The sequence below is a fragment of the Amphimedon queenslandica genome, unplaced genomic scaffold (genome assembly GCF_000090795.2).
Source record: "Amphimedon queenslandica unplaced genomic scaffold, v1.1 AMPQUscaffold_13459, whole genome shotgun sequence".
Classification (NCBI taxonomy): domain Eukaryota; kingdom Metazoa; phylum Porifera; class Demospongiae; order Haplosclerida; family Niphatidae; genus Amphimedon; species Amphimedon queenslandica.
This window is the reverse complement of record NW_003546305.1, coordinates 108,454-127,059: the sequence shown is the minus strand read 5'-3', so window position 1 is coordinate 127,059 and position 18,606 is coordinate 108,454. Positions and strand designations below refer to the sequence as shown.

At 34.7% G+C, this 18,606-nt stretch overlaps 1 protein-coding gene and 1 long non-coding RNA gene across 2 annotated transcripts; both read left to right on the top strand.

Moving 5' to 3' along the window:
• Window positions 1-4,047: 4,047 nt before the first annotated feature.
• LOC109581129 (ATP-dependent DNA helicase PIF1-like) lies at window positions 4,048-4,659 on the top strand (the record flags this gene model as incomplete). The annotated part of the gene is made up of 1 exon (XM_019994944.1): window positions 4,048-4,659. A coding segment is annotated over exon 1 (612 nt), but the record flags the coding sequence as incomplete, so codon positions are not given.
• A 3,076-nt stretch (window positions 4,660-7,735) lies between these two features.
• Window positions 7,736-8,346, top strand: LOC109581131 (uncharacterized). Its single transcript, XR_002184525.1, has 3 exons — window positions 7,736-7,875; window positions 7,922-7,967; window positions 8,106-8,346. It is a non-coding gene; the product is annotated as an uncharacterized LOC109581131 (long non-coding RNA).
• The last annotated feature ends 10,260 nt before the right edge of the window (window positions 8,347-18,606 follow it).

Here is an 18,606-nt window from a genome sequence, read left to right as displayed (position 1 = left end):
TCTAAACAAAGATTATTACGAACGTAATTATGGTCAAATACTATATAGATTACGTTCTAATTATTCATTACCTGCACCAAATAGTGAAGCAAAGGAATATTATTTTACTAAAATTAAAGAAGCATTATATTACAGCCCCGAAATAGTGGATGATTTATTGCTATCAAGTATGAAAGGTGTTGATTTTGAGAACACATCATATGACAGTAAATGTAATGCTGCATCAAGTATACTGTTAGAATCAGATTTGAAAAACAGATCTCACAAAGTAGGCGCATTGATACGTGCAGCAAATAGCATTAGGAAATTGAAGTTGAATAGCTTTAGTGATTTTGGTGAGCAATGTCACACAAAAAATAGTGAGCCTTATTTTTATGAATCAGCATATTTGTATCCTAATGATGATCCTGATAGCCAATTAGATAGTCCAATTGCAATCCCTGTTGATACAAATGGCATCTGTTATGTAGCAGGGATTGTTGAAGTATTATGTATTGACAGAGCAGAAGAATGTAACGATGATAGTGACTCTGAAGATGACAATTTTGATAATTATAGAATGTATACTAATAAGAGAAAGCCTGCCCTCAAATGGCGCTGCACAGACAGGTGCAAGCCTTTATTAGAAAGTGATGTTAGTTCTATTATTGAAGTTAGACGTTATTTTGATGAACCCATTAAAGAATTGAGGAAGCATTTAGATGCATGTGATAATTGTCCTAATACTCATATGACAAGATCCCTGCATGTTGAAGAAATAGATCAAGTGCATGAACATGATTTCTGTGATAATGCAAATGTAATGGTAATTGTTAAAAAAGATGAAAATAATGTTGAAAAATATTTTAAATATTCTGAAATTGTTTGTTAAAGGATAGGCCATCCTATTGTGTGTAGTAGTAATGATACTGATTGTAAAAGCATGCTGCGTATTTTACGCAATGCATCTGTTCATTATCCTTTGTTGAGACGCCTTTTGAAACACTTTTATGTTGCTAGAAATGCCCATTTAACAATAGATGTTATTGATTCTTCCCTTGCTGATGGTGATATAGCACAATTGATAAATTTAAAAATTAATGAAGCCGATGAGACTGAATTTGATAATGTGTATTACACTATTAATGATGGTGAAGAAGAAGACCCATTTAGAATACCAAACTTAGATACTGTACTTTATTTTCAGTATTCAAATGCTATTGACGAATTTAAGAAAGCTTTGTCTGATCAGGCTGTTAATGCTTGTTGTAGCTGTGAGAGGCTTTTAAGAAAAAAATCTGTCACTGAAGCTAAAAATTTAGATAGCGATGTTTGGATTATTCTATTAGATTACATTAGAGAGACTGATCCTACAGCATTAAATAAAGTTATGTATATTTGTAATCATTGTAAACCTATTATTAGGAAAAATGAAGTTCCAGCACGTTGTGTGCTCAATGGGTTAAAGTGTGAGCCACTACCAAAAGAATTGGAAAATTTGGATCCTTTAAGTTGCCAGCTAATACAGAGAGCCAAATGTTTTCAGACAATTGTTAGACTAGGTACACACACCTAAAAAGTGCCTACATATAATTCTTTGAAGGCTCTTAAAGGTGCAATGTTTTATTTACCCCTTCCATTAGAAAAAACCATGGAAACTTTAAATGAGATTGGTATAGATTCTAATCATTTGCCTAATCCTGAACTTTATATTATTATTAATGGACAGCCTACTAAATCAAATAATGTCTGGCGTAGCCTAGTTGATGTGAATAAAATAAAAGCAGCACTAAGAAAATTAAAAAATAAATTGGCTTTATAGAAACGTAGATGATGACTCCATCGACGAATCATCTAAAATTGTCATACAAGTAGTCAGCAATACTACTTGTAAAATGCTTGAAAAAGCAAATGATCAAGATATAGAAGGCCTTTCGGCATATACCATTAGAAATCTTGACAGTAAAATTGCAACAGGTTCTGATATCAGTCAATATAAATTAATGTATGTAAAAGACGCGCCTATTGACAATAGGCAAGAGCATCTTGATTTGTTATGCTTTCCTACTTTATTTCCAACTGGACAATATGGAGAGCATCATCCCAGACAAAGCTATCCAGCACAGACTTTATCATTTAGTGAATACATAAAATCTAGACTTTTAAACAAAGATTCCAGATTTCGTAGAAATCATTCATATTGTTTGCACTATTACGGATTAAAAATTAACAAGGCCTTAAAAACTGGCATATATAATTTATTAAAAACATCAAGGGGCAATGTTGGTCAAACTGTTGCTGAAATATTAGAAAAAATAAATGTTTTAGATGAAGAATTTGAGGGCAATTTAAGTACCATGTTGGCTCCAATACGGGGCACAAATCAATATTGGTTCCGTGTGAAAGGTGAAGTCAAAGCAATGATTGCTGAGTATGGCTCACCAACACTTTTCCTAACATTAAGTTGTGCTGAATACGATTCAGCTGATATAGCACAATATTTAAGAAAAGTAAATAATGCACCACAATCATATAGTATTTCTAGATTATGTACTGAGGACCCTGTTTCAGTATCGCGACAATTTTCATACAAATATAAGGATTTCTTTAATATAGTCATTCTCCAGAGAGGTGTTCTAGGCAAAGTAGAGCAATATTATGTTAAAAAAGAATATCAAATGCGTGGAGCGCCTCATTATCACATCCTCCTATGGATTGAAAATGCTCCTGTTGTCGGTATCGATCATCCAGAAGAAGTCTGTTCTTTCATACAAGATAGGATTACCTGTCATATACCAGATAGTAATACATCGCCTGATTTAAATTTTTTGGTAACAAAATACCAAATGCACAAGTGCAGCAAATACTGCAAGCGAAATATTAAAGTCGGCAAGACATATGTATCTAGATGCCGATTCGATTTTCCTAGACCAGTACGAGATAGTATTTGCATTAATGATGTAGAAAACAGCTTGAAATCATGCCATAAAATATATTATCTCAAACGAAATGAAAAAGAAGTTCGAGTCAACGACTATAATCCTTTACTGCTGAAATTGTGGCGTGCAAATATGGACCTGCAATACATAGCAGAGAGGAGTCTTTCCTTAACAGAGTATGTAACTGGATATGTCACTAAAGCAGAAAAGAATCATGCACAGGACTTACGGGATGAAGTTAGCAGCTGTGACAACATATACAGCAGGCTTTGGAAAATCGGCCAAAAATTACTTCGAGCTAAAGAAGTAGGACTATATGAAGCTAGCGATCTTCTTCTTGGTGAAAGTTTATACATGAAATCAGTAACTGTACAGTACGTTAATGTGTACTTGCCTCATAAGAGGAGCAGAAAAATCAAGAAGTATTCATATTTAACTAAAATGGATCGATCTTCGAAAGACATTTTTAATCCTAGCATAATTGAAGACTTTTATCCAACAAGACCGAATAACATGGAAGATGTATCTCTTTATGAATTTGTTGCCAATTACAAATTTGATAAAATAGGAGAAAATGGAGAAAGAGAATACAAACTTCGATCAAAGCCAGTCCTTCCAAACCATAGGAAATTTAATCCTATGCAAGAAGCGGAAAGAGACGATTTTTATTACTCGCTAATATTTTTATTTGTGCCTTTTAGAGACAAGAGCACACTTGTAATGGAAGGAGAAACAATGGAAGAAGCTTTTTGGCGTCACAGAGAAGCATCTATACGTGGCATTGAAAATCTTTTCAACAAACTACAGAAATTATTAGAAGCTGAACGTAATTGGAAGAAAATAGTCGATGCAAGAAATAAAGCCGGTTTCACTGAAGAACTTCCTGATAACAAGGAAGATGATGAGCCTCAATTACTAGGTGAAATAATGGTAGCAGTAGCTGATATTGCTGACATGCATATAAATGTACCTAATTTAACATTAGAGCAAAGAGAGGCAATGCTTAATGTAGATCAAAAAAGAATTTTTGATAAAATTGTGTCATCTTATAAGTCAAAAAGAACGTGAAGACTTATTAGAGAATGATTCTTCAAGACTACTTAGATTAGATAATATCAAACCACTAAGAATGTTTATTAGTGGTGTAGGTGGAACTGGTAAATTGTTTTTAATAGAGGCAATAAAATGCCTAGTGGATGACATATGGCATCCAAAAAGTGGTGAAATTATGTGTGCTATAGTAGCACCAACAGGTATAGCCGCATTTAATGTAGGTGGACTAACAATACATAGATTATTTCAGCTACTGATAGAGCATGAGGGAAAGACAGCTGGATATTGGGCTTTGAGTAAAGAAGCTCAGAAAAGAATAAAAATGACACTTAAAAATTTAAAAATTATAATAGTAGACGAGGTATCTATGGTATCCAATCTAAATCTAGCATACTTACACATGCGCTTAGAAGATATATTTGGAACTGATGAATGGTTTGGATCCAAAAATATTTTATTTGTAGGTGACCTCTTACAATTGCCACCAGTTAATGGTAGACCAGTATTTAAAAAAATTAGCAACAAACTAGTAAAAACTAGACTTGGAGTAGCAAATGCAGTTAACATATGGAAAGAAACAGTAGAATATGATGAACTAACAATCAACGAGCGACAAAAAGGAGACGAAACTTTCTTTAAGATGCTTGATTTTGTTAGGCATGGCAGTCTGACTGATGAAACTATTGACACACTTAAGAGTCGCGTATTTAAGGTTTCGATACAAGAAAAATATAAGGAATTGGAAAGTGAAGGAAGAAATCCTCCAATTTGTCTATTTTCTAAGGTAGACGCCTGCCAAAAAATCAATGAATTAATGTTAGAAAGTCTAGAAACTGAGAAAATAGAATTAGCATGTGTTGATGTTGTTGATGAAAGTGGCAGCACAGCAAAATTTGACAAAAAACAAGAAAAAAAATTAGAGAAACTAAAAGATCAACCAAGCAAAACAGCTGGTTTAGAAACTGTATTGTATTTAGCAGTAGGCTGTAGAGTAATGCTAAGACGTAATATTGATGTGACTGTAGGATTAGTTAATGGTGCCATTGGTACAGTAATGGGTATTTATGCTACACGTATATCAATCAAATTTGATCATATTGATGTACCTTGTGACATAGAAAGGGTTACATCTAGATTTATGCTATCTAAGAATTTGTATATACATAGGAAACAGTTTCCCCTTATACTTTCTTATGCTATTACTATACATAAATGTCAGGGCCTCTCACTAGATACAGCCATTATTGATTTATCTACTGATGTGTTTGGGGATGGTATGGCATATGTTGCATTGTCTCGTGTACGCACATTAAATGGATTACATTTATTATCATTTGATCCTCTCTCTGTTAAAGTTAGTAATCTGTGCATTAATGAAATTAACAGGCTGAGAAGTAAATTTCGAAAAGACTTACCTCAAATCAAGAAAAGTAAAGGAAAGAAGAGAAAGATTCAAGTGACTGGTATAATTGATGATGGTGAACCTTGTAGTAAGAATGCCAAGGTGTCTGTAAGTCATGTACAAAGTACTAGTAACAGTACCGTTAGTAGCAATAAACGTAAGAGTACTGATTTACAAAAATCTAATCGTCCCAAAAAGAGTAAAATATGTGATGATAATGCTTTAAATAAGCCTTGCCCCCAAAAAAGAAAAGTTGATGTAGACAGTAGTACTGACAATACTGCTTTGGTATTGCCTCGCTCAAAAAAAGATGATAAATTAATTGTTTCGATTAATTTGAAAGACCTAAAAACCAAATTTAATGTCAAAGATGATGATAGTTGTAGTAGTCTCATTGTATCTATAAAACTCTCAAACATTAAATGTAAACCAAAAGATGATAAAACCAAGTGTGTTGTAAAAAATGACCATTGTAGTAGTGGTCTGATTGTATCTATAAAACTCTCAAGCATTAAATTAAAGACAAGTAATCCAAAAAAAGATGATGATGTCATCTTTACTTATGAAGAGCCTCCCAATCCAGATATTGTGAGAAGGAGACAATGGGATTATGTTTATTACCCTGCTAATGAAGAAGTTCAAAGAAGGTGGTGTGAGATACTGAACCTTAAGTTTGTAACAGCTGCTAGAATCTTACCTGGCAGTCCAACAACACCATTGTCAGATGAAAGAGTTCCTAATAGTACTCTTGATGTCCCTGGTGATGGGAACTGTTTATTTTATGCCCTTTCATATCTCATTACTGGGTCCATTTCTCAGCATTATGAATTACGTAGAGCAATTGTTAGTAATATGCCAAACTTTGAAGAAGAATTGTTTAATAGTACATTAAGTGCAACCAGATATTCAAGCATATATGATTACATAAATAAGTCCAAAATGTATAGAAATTGTGTGTGGGCCACTGACACAGAGATTATTACATTATCTGCAATATTAGGTACAACCATATATTCATATTCACTAACTCCTACTTTTGTTGGCTGGGCTAGATATGGAACCCAAACTTTATATGGCATTCCTTGTGATACTAATACACCTGCTTTGTATTTGAAGCATGTTGGTACTAATCATTTCCAAGCAGTTAAGTCTATTAATATTTCTTAAGCATTGATTGTTGATGGAAAGTGGGTATGGTGTATGGGAGGTCCATCATCTTAAAAACATTGGTTGTTTAATGTGTCTTATATTTCACTGCATGTGCAATGTGAATGATGTGTGAGTCTGAAAACCATTGGTGCATATCCACCCAGTATTGCTCAGTATCAAGGGATCAAACTGCATTCAGGATGTAAGATTAATCAATATATAACAGTGAATAATGAGTACTTGTTGCTATAATGGACAGGGAGAGGGTGTGAAAGAGGTTTACTGTTCATTAGAGTTTAGCATTGATTCAATTTTGTGTGACTATCATTTATATAGGACAGAGGGTTAGGAAGGGAGGAAGCTGTCATTATCAATTCCCGATCTTGTTTGTGGCTTGTACTACATGTTTATAACAAATATCAGGTGCTTATGGATCAAGGGCGCTGCTGACAAATTTTGAAGGACAAGAAAAATTTAGAGTAACAATAAAAGTTCTCATTATACATGTAGTATCATTCAAACAGTGATTTGGTACATATATTAATGATCATCATACATGTCAATGCTGCCATCAATGCTGTGCGCATTACATATATGTAAATGCTTGCCAGCTGATGTTGCGCATAATGCTGCCATCAATGCTGTGCGCATTATTAAGTTAATGCTTGCCGGCTGATGTTGCGCATTTGAATGATGCTGCCATCAAAGCTGTGCGCATAATAAATGCTTGCCAGCTGATGTTGCGCATCTTTTATTGATGATTGTTGTAACATGTGCATGTTCTCATTAATAAAAAAATATTGTTTGCACATTGGAAATACTTTATGCACACAATGATATTTTATATTAAGCAGGTCATGAAAGTATCTTCAATGAGGATATCATTAGTAAGCAATATTATGTCTAAAATACATGCCATGTATGATCCAATCAGAAACATTGTAGATGCTACCATTATCATTATTAGTTAGTATGTCACATACATACTTTTTATAGGTACTTATGAGGACTACAATGTGGTGTTAAATAGTGAGGTTTGATGTGATTGGTAAGTGCTATTGTTATTATTAGCCTGTGAGTTTACATTGCTTGCTTTTGATATGTTTCTATTACTATGCTTTACAGGTAATTACAGCTGGAAATGATTTGCTGATTCAGCAATACTTTTGCTTGATATTGGAATGTGAAATATAATTAAAGGCAATTCTGGATTCAGATTGTTGAAAATAAATTAATTTCTTTCTTAATGTTTTGTTGCAGCTCCTTGATCAGTAGTTGTATCATGCAGTAGTAGGTGCCAGTTTACATCTGTATAGGTTTCATATTATTGTAGTCTTTGCAATGGAATATGTAGTAAGACGGAGAGTATTGTGAAATGTCTTATGTATTTTTGTTATAGGTTGTGATTCTAGGTTACATACTATAGATAAGCCTAAATGGCCACAGTAAGTACTTTCCTTAGTCAATATAAATGAATGCTTGCCAATGCATCTTTTATTGTGTGCCATTAAAAAAACAAAAATAATTGTTTGCACATTGGAATGTATTCATGTGGTCTATTAATGTGTATTTCCACAATGCAGGTCTCGTAAACTGTGGAAAAGTTTGAGAGCTGTGAGCGGGAAAGTGGCAACTGAAGCTGAATGTAAACTTAAATAGTTTTAGAACTGGACATAGATATTAGTAATGACAACTAATGATTAATAATTATGAGTTAGGCTATGAATATAATTAATGATTCAAAAATTCAAAAACTGTTTTTATAATGCGGTGGGTCTTCTTATGGTTATAATTTCAAAATTCTTTTCTTCCATTAATGAACTGATACCTAAGGCAAAAATTATAATTATCAATAATAAGGATTATTAATTAATAAAATTTAATAGAAAGTATGGAAACAAGTAATTAAAAAAAATTTCTATAAATAAGAAAAAGTAGGGTTGTCAAAAAATAAAAGAAACAAGGGGGTTGAGTTCAACCATAATAATAATTAATAGTTCAATTAATAATAATAAACTTTAATTAATAAAAAAATTATTTATTCATGAAAATAAAACAAAAATTTCAAACCCTACTTTGCAGAAAATGGTAACAGGCAGACTACAATGTAAATAGAATATTAATAATAATTATGCCTCTGTACCTATTGATTGCTCTACTACAATACTATGATGTAAATTAATTATTGTGATAAATATAAATAAGACTTTTCAGCTAGTATCGATTGATTGAATAACGTGTCATTGCAATAAAAAAAATTTAAATTATGGATAGGCTAAAGCATTCTTTGAATTTTGGGATTCAGTACAATATTGAAAATTAAAAATATTAATATATATGTGACCCAATATGAGAAAACCAGGCTATCTGCGGGAATTATCAATTAGAGATATGCCTTCTTAAAGTTGTGACAGTGGTACCTTATCAAAACTGAGATTATACCAAAAATGGATTGTATAAAGAATTTCCTTTCATTTGATACCAAGTTTGCCAAAAAATAACTTGAAAGAGGTAATTTACAGACCTTTCTTTTTGTTGTGCTCCATGTAACTAATGCAAGATATAATGATAAAAAATGGCTGTAACTCAATTTCATTCGTTTAGATTTCTTGTTACATATATTAGCATAACTCAGCACTAAATGTGTTAAATGACATGGAAGAAGGACCAAAAGATAGGAAAAACTTTGCTTAATTAAGAAAAACATAAATCTCAATTTTCAATTTTGGAGCATATAGCTTGGTTTTCTCATATTGGGTCACATATACTTGTTAGAAATTGTAATTGCATGGACTCGCCACGTTATCATTTTCTGCAAAGTAGGGTTTGAAATTTTTGTATTATTTTCATGAATAAATTATTTTTTTATTAATTAAAGCTTATTATTATTAATTGAACTATTAATTATTATTATGGTTGAACTCAACCCCCTTGTTTCTTTTATTTTTTGACAACCCTACTTTTTCTTATTTATAGTAATTTTTTTTATTTACTTGTTATCTTTTAGCCACCTGAGTGCATCAACAACCAGTGGCTTCCTCACTGCACATAGGTTTCTAATACTAGTAGGTGTGCTTGATTGTGCAGTGTTAGCACAAGCACTGTTTGTGCTCTAGCCTCTCAGGCCCACTTCTAGTACTGGCTGTTTGATCATAAGGTGGAACAGAAACAGTAGTGCTTGTGCTTTCTGGTGGCTTGACTAACACAACTCCATCACTATTTAGTGGCCTAGGCAAAGAATTCAATAGTTCAGACCATTTGCAGGTAAATTAATGGTCTTGCCAGCCAATGCTTTTTGACCCAATGGCAACTCTATTAGCTTCATAAAGGCTTGCACTCTTGAAATTAGTCTTTGTTCCATTGTGTTCAAACGGGATATTTCAGGTGGTATTTTATCAACATGCATATTATTTATTGTAGCAAATGGAGGGATTTTCCTTTCTGCATAAAAGCCATACATCTACTACAAACATAAACACTACCATCTACATCTTCATTAGGCAATAGGCTGATAATTGTGTATCATTAATATCTGCATGATAATGCTGTTGTAATACATCATGCAATTTACAAACATCAACCAATGATACACCTTTTGGGTAGCACAGATGCTCACATGTACAGCATATGCTGGTCGGAGATAGTCTTATTTCTTTTTGAAATATTGCAAGGTCATTCCCTGATAAATCTTGCTGACGTAAAATTTCTAGTGAGGGAGCCGAAGGTGGTTGATTAGCCAACAATTCTCTACGATACTCCCTCATTCTTTGATTTCGCTGAGTTCTTCATTCTTCAGATTGAGGCCCTTCTTCCTTGAGCTGTTTCATGTATGTTCAAGAGACGTGATTCTCTTTCAGAATCAGATTCATTGGCACGTCGTTCTTGTGAACTGTCTCTTAAGTCAGTAAGACGTGCTACTCGTTGTGAATCAGATTCATTGAGACACCTCTGCTGAGATATCTCTCTTAGATCAGTAAGACGTGCTTCTCTTTGAGAATCAGATTCATTGAGACACGGTTGCTGAGATCTCTCTCTTAGGTCAGTAAGACGTGCTTCTCTTTGAGAATCTGATTCATTGAGACAACTTTGCTGAGATCTCTCTCTTAGGTCATTAAGACGTGCTTCTCTTTGAGCCTCTGACTCATTAGCACTTCTTTCCTGAGATTGTAGTCTTTCATCATTAAGGCAAGAGTCTCTTCTTGCTTGAGATGCATTCTCAAAGTATCTCATTCTGGCAGATTCACTCATCTGTATCAAGCTTTTTAACGACCTGGGGGCGAAGCCCCCAGGTCGTTCCTATAATTGAATTCACCGTCGCGCTATCTATATATATATTTGTATGTCCACACTTACATTTCTTCTATACATGTTGTATTGGAGAAATAACAAGCCTTAGCAACCACCCGCCCACGCTCCTTTACGTGAGTGGGTGTCGTCACGGGAAACAAAATGGCGGCTTACACATGGGACAAAGTTAAGAGCTTTCTAACAGCAAGAGAGCATAAAGATACTGTCTAAAGACTTCTCTAGAAGCATTACAAGGTAGAGAGAACCTCTATAAGTCTTAATAATGACCAAGTTGTACTTGCAAGGTCGTGAAATCAATTATAGGAATACTTTTTACCCTGTTACGCTTGTTTCTTTTTCTACTGGAAACTCTTGATCTCTGTTGCCTTTTCTTTTCTTAATAATACTCGGTGAGCATCTTTTTGCGGTTGGTAACATCTTGTAGTGGTAAACGCCGCTTAAGGCCCCAGAATGAGTCACTCCTCTTTGCTTTTTGTATGGTGATGCTGTTGTAGTGTGTGCATTTTGTTCGTTTGTGGACTCTAACATTCATCGGGGTAATATTCACTTCTTAGTTACTCTTTGCTCACAAATTTCTATCTTCGAAAAGTATTGAAACTTCTTACAATTCTTGTTGCTTAGTTATAAGCATTTTCAATTTAAGGCGTGGCATGTTTTGATTGGTCAGATTTAGTTATAATTAATTGACCATTAATTGATAGACACCTTTATTATTATTGGCTCCTTAATTATTAAATAATACAGCTGCATTGACTGTTTTGAATAGTAATAGTAGTACTAGATTAAAGTCAGTTAAGATGGCAGATGAAAATGAAGCCTACAATCTGGCTCTACTTGACGATAATCTTGACAATAGTGATGTAATGAAATATGAATGATAGATATAATAATTAAAATAAAGTTATATATAAATCTTTAATATAATAGGACGACATGATCTCTGAGCCTGCGGTATCTCCAAATCCAGTTATTCCAGTAGATGTTATACCACCACCACCACCCCGAGGAGAGAAAAGACCACCACCTCACATACCACTACCAAGGCGTCATGAGTATCCTGATGGGGAGCGGAGGGGATTGTGAGCTGACCTTGGAGGTTGTGGTCGGGGTGCAGGAGGGAGGGAACGTGGAGGTAGGGGGGCCAGAGGAAGTGGTGGTAGAGGTGATGGCGGGGGCCCTGGCAGAGGTGGTGGGCATGCGCCTGTCCATGACAGAGGTGGCTGTGGAGGGAGACCAGGGAGAGGAAGTGGCCAAGGAGGAGAAAGAGGCCGAGGATCAGGAGATAGGGGCGGACCACAAGGGGCCATAAGAAAAAGGTGGCAAGGGTGGCTGCATTTTGGTAGCTCGTGGCAAAGAAGAGGAATGGGAGGCAGAGGAAGGCGATGGTGGCAGAGACAGCAAACTGTAAATAGCCAAATAGAAAGGGTATTAGATATAATACAACTTATTATTCTCAACAATAATAACCACTGAACAAATACGATCATTAACAACTATATACTGTATGTAACACTTATTTATTCACGAATTATATATCTGAGACTATATCTATAGTTAAGTCAAGTTAGCCACTATGATTTAAGGCATGTGTGATGGTTTGACTAGTGGATCATGGGTCCCAACTGTGAAAGTCACTAGAATATAATTCCTTCAATAAGTAATATCTTCCTTAGCTTATAGCTTATATTCCAGAGTTCCTGCTGTTATGCATGGTGACAAAGCATAATATTTATTTATAATTTGGGACCATAACTGACAAAAGGTACCTTATGGTGGGTAGTAAAATTTGTCTTCATAGCTAAAAAAATCCAACTACCTGAGCTCCATTAATCATAAAATTACTCCATAGGATGCAAAAAGTTACTACGTAACTTTTAGAAACAATGGGTGTCTAACAGGGCACTCACAGGTTAATTTTTTTCATTATAATGATAAAATTTAAAATTCGCCATAAGGTACCTTTTGTCAAATATGGTCACATTTTACCTCTTGCATTTCACAGCTATCATTAGTTGATGTTAGCTCCTTCTAGTGTGACTGATGTCAACTCAAATGCGTTATTTTGCTGCTAGATAGTTGTACTGATACATCATCCCAAATACAGTTCAGACTCGCCATTTTGTTTTCTGTGACCACATCCAATTGACATAGGCGCCTGGGCGGATGGTTGCTAAAGTTATTTCTCTAATACAACATGTATAGAAGAAATGTAAGTGTGGACATACAAATATATATATATATATATAAACATCGCACGTGGGTAAAAACAGTCTCAGGAATGACCTGGGGGCTATGCCCCCAGGTCATTAAAAGGTTTCCTCATCATCATGATCACTATCATCTAGTATTACTCCCTGAAAAATTACCTTATCATTTGTGATGCTTTCACGCGCAATCTCTGTTACTATTGAGCCACACTCACTGCCTAAATCTTGATCGAAATCAGTTACACTCACTTTACATCTTTTTGTATTACTAGTCTCCCCATCTTGTTCTACTTTTCTTTTATGAGATGATTTAGGTGTTTCCTTACCATATGTGTGACATGTCTTATGTTGCTCGACCCATAATTTACGTACAGCTTGTTCAGATTGCCTATGCCTTTTCCTTCCTCTTCTTCTCTTACGCTTCAAATCACACTGTTTGACTCTTAAAAGAGACTTAAACCTAGAAACATTTAATGTTTTTAATGCTTCAGCCATACCATCAAATCTTGGTAACCTCTTACTGTCAAAAAGATCAAGTAGCCAATGGTAAGCTGGCCCCTTATGCACATACATCCAGGACATGTTACTTTGTATAAGCCCAAGTAAAGTAGAAACATAATCATGAAGCATCTGAAGATTTAAATTTCTTGTTCTAAACTGCAGCAATACATTATGTGACGATTCAATTATACTAGTGTGGCGCCTCTGCTGGCAAGATAGCTTGGAGTATATTGATTCAATCGTATTGTGATTTACCATCATTTATGTTCATATGTGAATAGGACCAAAGGAACTTATTTTGACATTTATACTTCATCAAACAGCCGGAATAAAACTTTTTCAAGGTCAAGTTTTGTGCATCTTTGGCAGATACAGATATCACTTTTATCTCATAATATTTTGGTTCAATGATCATTGTATGGAATGTAGTGATTATGTTGTTTTTGTCTTTTTTTTAATTGTACACATTACTGTAGCAAGGCTATTGTACAGAGCAGAATGGGTCATTAAACTTAAACTATGAAAAATCAATTAATAACAGGTCCATATATACAATTCCAGTCTGTAACCAATCCGGGTTACGTTAGTCTATTGTATCCCTGCAATAACAGAGTGATTATATAACTGCATGCATGCAAACTGTAATCATGCATTATAACCATGTATACATTATAATCATACATCCACTCATTGTTATCATCAAAAACCTACTGTAAATTTATACTGCGCATATTACATGAATCATGACATAGTAGAAACTTTAATTCTGCCAAAACTGGGTAGTCTGCATGAAAATAAAAGGAAACATAAAACAAGCTGCATCATGATAGATGACATGTACAATTATGGATGATTTTAATGAAACAAGTGTTCCAATTATCTGATGTTACAAAAAACATTGCATTAATAATTATTGTGCGGAAAAAGTCATGTTAGAACAAAAAGAAATTTGGAAATATTACTGTTTCAGGACAATTTATGCATGTTTTTTTCCATAACTTTGTCTCCTAACATTTTATGGATTGGGAGGCTCGTATAAATAACAATGACATAATCATTTTTTGGTTTACTTGTCTTTAATGTAATATTTGGGAGTTGAAAGACACAATTAGACTACTACTACAAACTTCATTTATTACAACACACTTGGTGTTATCTTTTTGTTTACATTTAATGTTTGGAAGTTTTAAAAATACAATCAGACAAGTTGCTACATACAAGAATGACCATGATACATGTTAATGCTGCCATCAATGTTGTGTACATTACATTTATGTTAATGCTTGCCAGCTGATGTTGCACATTGGACTGATGCTGCCATCAATGCTGTACGCATATTAAATGGTGCCAGCTGATGTTACGTATCTTTCATTGATGATGATTGTAACATGAGCAAGTTCAGAATAACAAAAAAATAATTGTTTGCATATTGGTAATTATTCATGTACATGGCGTTATTTTATATTAAGCAGGTCATGAATATATCCTACTGGAGCATAGTATTTTTTAAGTTAGCAATATTTTCTCCAAAATACATGTACATGCTACCATTACCATTATTATTTAGTATGTCTCATTCATATTTTATAAAGGTACTTACATGTACCTGGCACAAGGACTACAATGTGGTGTTTAAGATAGAGATCTGAATTGCAATAAGACTCAAAAGGTGAAACGGAGATTTCTTTTTGTCAGCACATGTACATGTGTATCTTGTTAGTGGTTTGTAATGTATGTTTGTGACAAACATAAGGTATATCATGCATATACATGTACATGTTTAGTGTACCATAATTAGTGGTTTATTGATGCATTTCTTGTGCTTATAGTATTTCATGACTATCATGCATGAATTTCATCCGTGAATAGTTACATGTAAACATATGTAATACAATGAAGTTACAAGGAATAAAAAATGGTGTCATTGGTAATAAAGTTTGGTCACCATTACTGTTTGAACTGTGTTCTTATTAGCCTGTGTGTTTATTTTGCTTGCTTTTGATGTTTCAATTTCTTTGCTTTACAGGTAAGGAGAGCTGTAAAAGATTTGATGATTCAGCAATACTTTCATTGCTTCGTATTGGAATGTGCAATATATTATAGCCTATTCTGGATTTTAATTGTTGTAACAAAATAAATTTCTTTATGACATGTAACTTAATGTTTTGTTGTAGCTCCTTGATCAGTAATATGTCACACTGCAGTGGGTGTAAGTTTGCAGCTGCACAGGTTTCACACTGTCATAGTCTTAGCAGTGGAATATGTAGTAACATAAAGAGTATTGTGAGATGTCTTATGTATTTTGCTATAGGTTGTGATTATAGGTTACCTGTATATTCATTTGATGGTTACACCATTACAATCATGGCCACAGTAAGTACTCTCACTCTAAGATATTGTTTGCCAAGGCATCTTTTGTTAATGGTTCTTAGTTTATTGTAATATTATGTCCAAGCATATTCTCATTAACAAACAATTGCTTGCACATTAGAATGTATTTATGTGTTCTATTAATATGAATTTGCCCCATCCAGGTCTCATAAGGATTCTTCATTCAGAAGAGCATTAGTAAGCAAAAAAAAACATGTGTCTCTTTATTCATTGTAAATTATAACTGACAGCACTGCATGTTTATGTAGTTAATTCGTTTGTCCATGATAATGGCTATTAGTTTCTTAAATCCAGAATTATATTAATATTGCGCGCTATTCCTTTAGGAAGGTTGAAGCATTGCAGCATGTACGTCTTGTCAAACACTGGGCATTGCTAATGTACTTTTATCTTGGCTGTACACTGGTGCATTTTTCATTGACATTTTGATTTTTTTAATGATTCCATTCCTATTATTATGTAAGACGTGTTAAAGTTTAGAAAGTTATAATTTTTTGTTCCTCTTGGGAGCCTTGGCCACTTGCCCCTACCCCTGCCAACTCTTCTTGGTAAATGGTGATACTGTTATGGAACATAAAAAATTATTTAGTACATCATAGTAAGGACTTACAAATTGCTGATATACTATCCTAAATTGGGCAATAATGAGTTGCCATTGCTGGTGCAGCAAGGGCAGGAGGGGGCCCTCTTGGAGGGACTGCTGCACCCCCTCAAAAGGAACTATGGATGCCCCTCCTCCAGGAAGCACAAGGGGAGTAGGAAATACAACAGGAGCATGAGGCACAACAGGAGCTGAAGGCACAAGGAAAGCAGGAGGGACAATGGGAGCAGGAGGCACAATGGAAGCAGCAGGTACAATGGCAGCAGGAGGCTCTGTAGCTTGGTGACCCACTCATACTACAAAGAAAAGGATATACATAAATACAGTATAAGCTACCAGTTTGAGAATTGGGGAGAGTGAGAAAATTGCATTAATCAGTAGAAACTGACTGTTATAAGCTAGTGTTACTGAGCAGGAAATCAGCATGGTTTTGATGTCTGTAGGGACCTTAAATAGTTTCAAAACAGGATATAGATATACTTTCTTTGTATGTCATATGAATATTTAATTATTAGCTATGAATTTCCCTAGTAACTTAAATGTTCCAAAGAAATAAAAATTGTTGACAACATTGCTTCTAAGATGTGATATGCAAGGGCGGCGGAATAGGGGGGCTTGGAGGCTTGAGTCACCCCAAATTTTGCGAGATAGAGGGCAGCCCCCAAATATGTTGAGGTGGTGCTTCAGTGGATGTGAAATTTTGATAATCTAAAATGCCGGAGCAGTTATCCATTGACTCGTTTCTCTCCAAAAAGCAACAATTAGATAGTGCATTTTCTGATGGAGACTCACAAGTCTCAGATAGTGAATAAGATCTAGTTGGCAGTTATAATACTACTTCAACGGCTGACGCTAGCACTGAATGTAGCGGTAGCAGTAGCGTGCCACACACTGCAGAGTCAGCTGTTCGTTCATCCGCTTGCTGTAGTGGTAATAAAGTTAATCATCCAGCTATAACATGCAAGTCAAAAAAGGGACGGTATTGTTGATCAATTTGTGGCGTGTGGTTTCATGAGTATTCAGGGCTTACTGACTGAGTCACAAGCAAAAGTCTATTGTTTCTACTGTCGCAGTGCTCGTTTGAAACATTTAATTACATTTAGTACTAAAGCTGACAAAGCTTTTACAGTGGAAGGTTTCAGTAACTGGAAAAAGGCAAAATCAAGGTTTCATAGTCATGAGGAAAGCCATACACATCATGAAGCCTGTATAAAGATTGCAGCAATGGCAGGCCCATCAGTAGCAGTTCAAATCAGTTCTCAATTGAAAAAGGAACAGCAACGTCACAGAAACATGCTTTTACTTTAACTATCTTTTCTTCATTATCTTACAAAGCAGGGTTTAGCAATCAGACGACATGAAGAATAAGATGGTAATGCAGTTCAGCTATTGTAATGCCAGTCAAAGAACATACCAGTTCTTCAAGATTGGTTGACTAGGCATAAATACCTTCTCATGATATTGTCAATGAGATAATTGAGTTCTAGGCTCATCAACTACTCAGAGAGCTTTTGACTGCTATTAGAGAGGCAGAGTGATTATCAGATGAAACTTGAGATATAAGAGCAACTTTTCACAATAAGATGGGTTGACACAAATGATATGAGATATGAGCATAGGCGTATTTGGACCCGGGCAAGCACGGGCTTTGCCCGGGTAGAAATTTGCAGCCATAATTATATTGATTAGTTATTGTATTATACACAGTATTGTAACAGTGGGAGGACTGTTAACCACAATAGTTAGCACTGTTAACCACAATAATTTGGCACACACCTACATGTGTTTATTCAAGCACCAGGGCAGTTATAGGTCTTAAATTTGAAATGCATTTGCCCAAATTGCTCCAATTAATAGTTAAAGGTATAATTAATTAGTTAGATATATGAATAATTAATTAATTATATGAATAATTAATTAAGTGCCCTAGTAGCTGGAGAAGGCTAGATACGGCTATGGATATGAGTAACAAAGAGCAACTTGTTGTCACAATAAGATGGGTTGACACAAATTATACAATTCATGATGATCTTTTTGGTCTTGTTGAAGTGGATCACACTAATGCAGGCACACTCT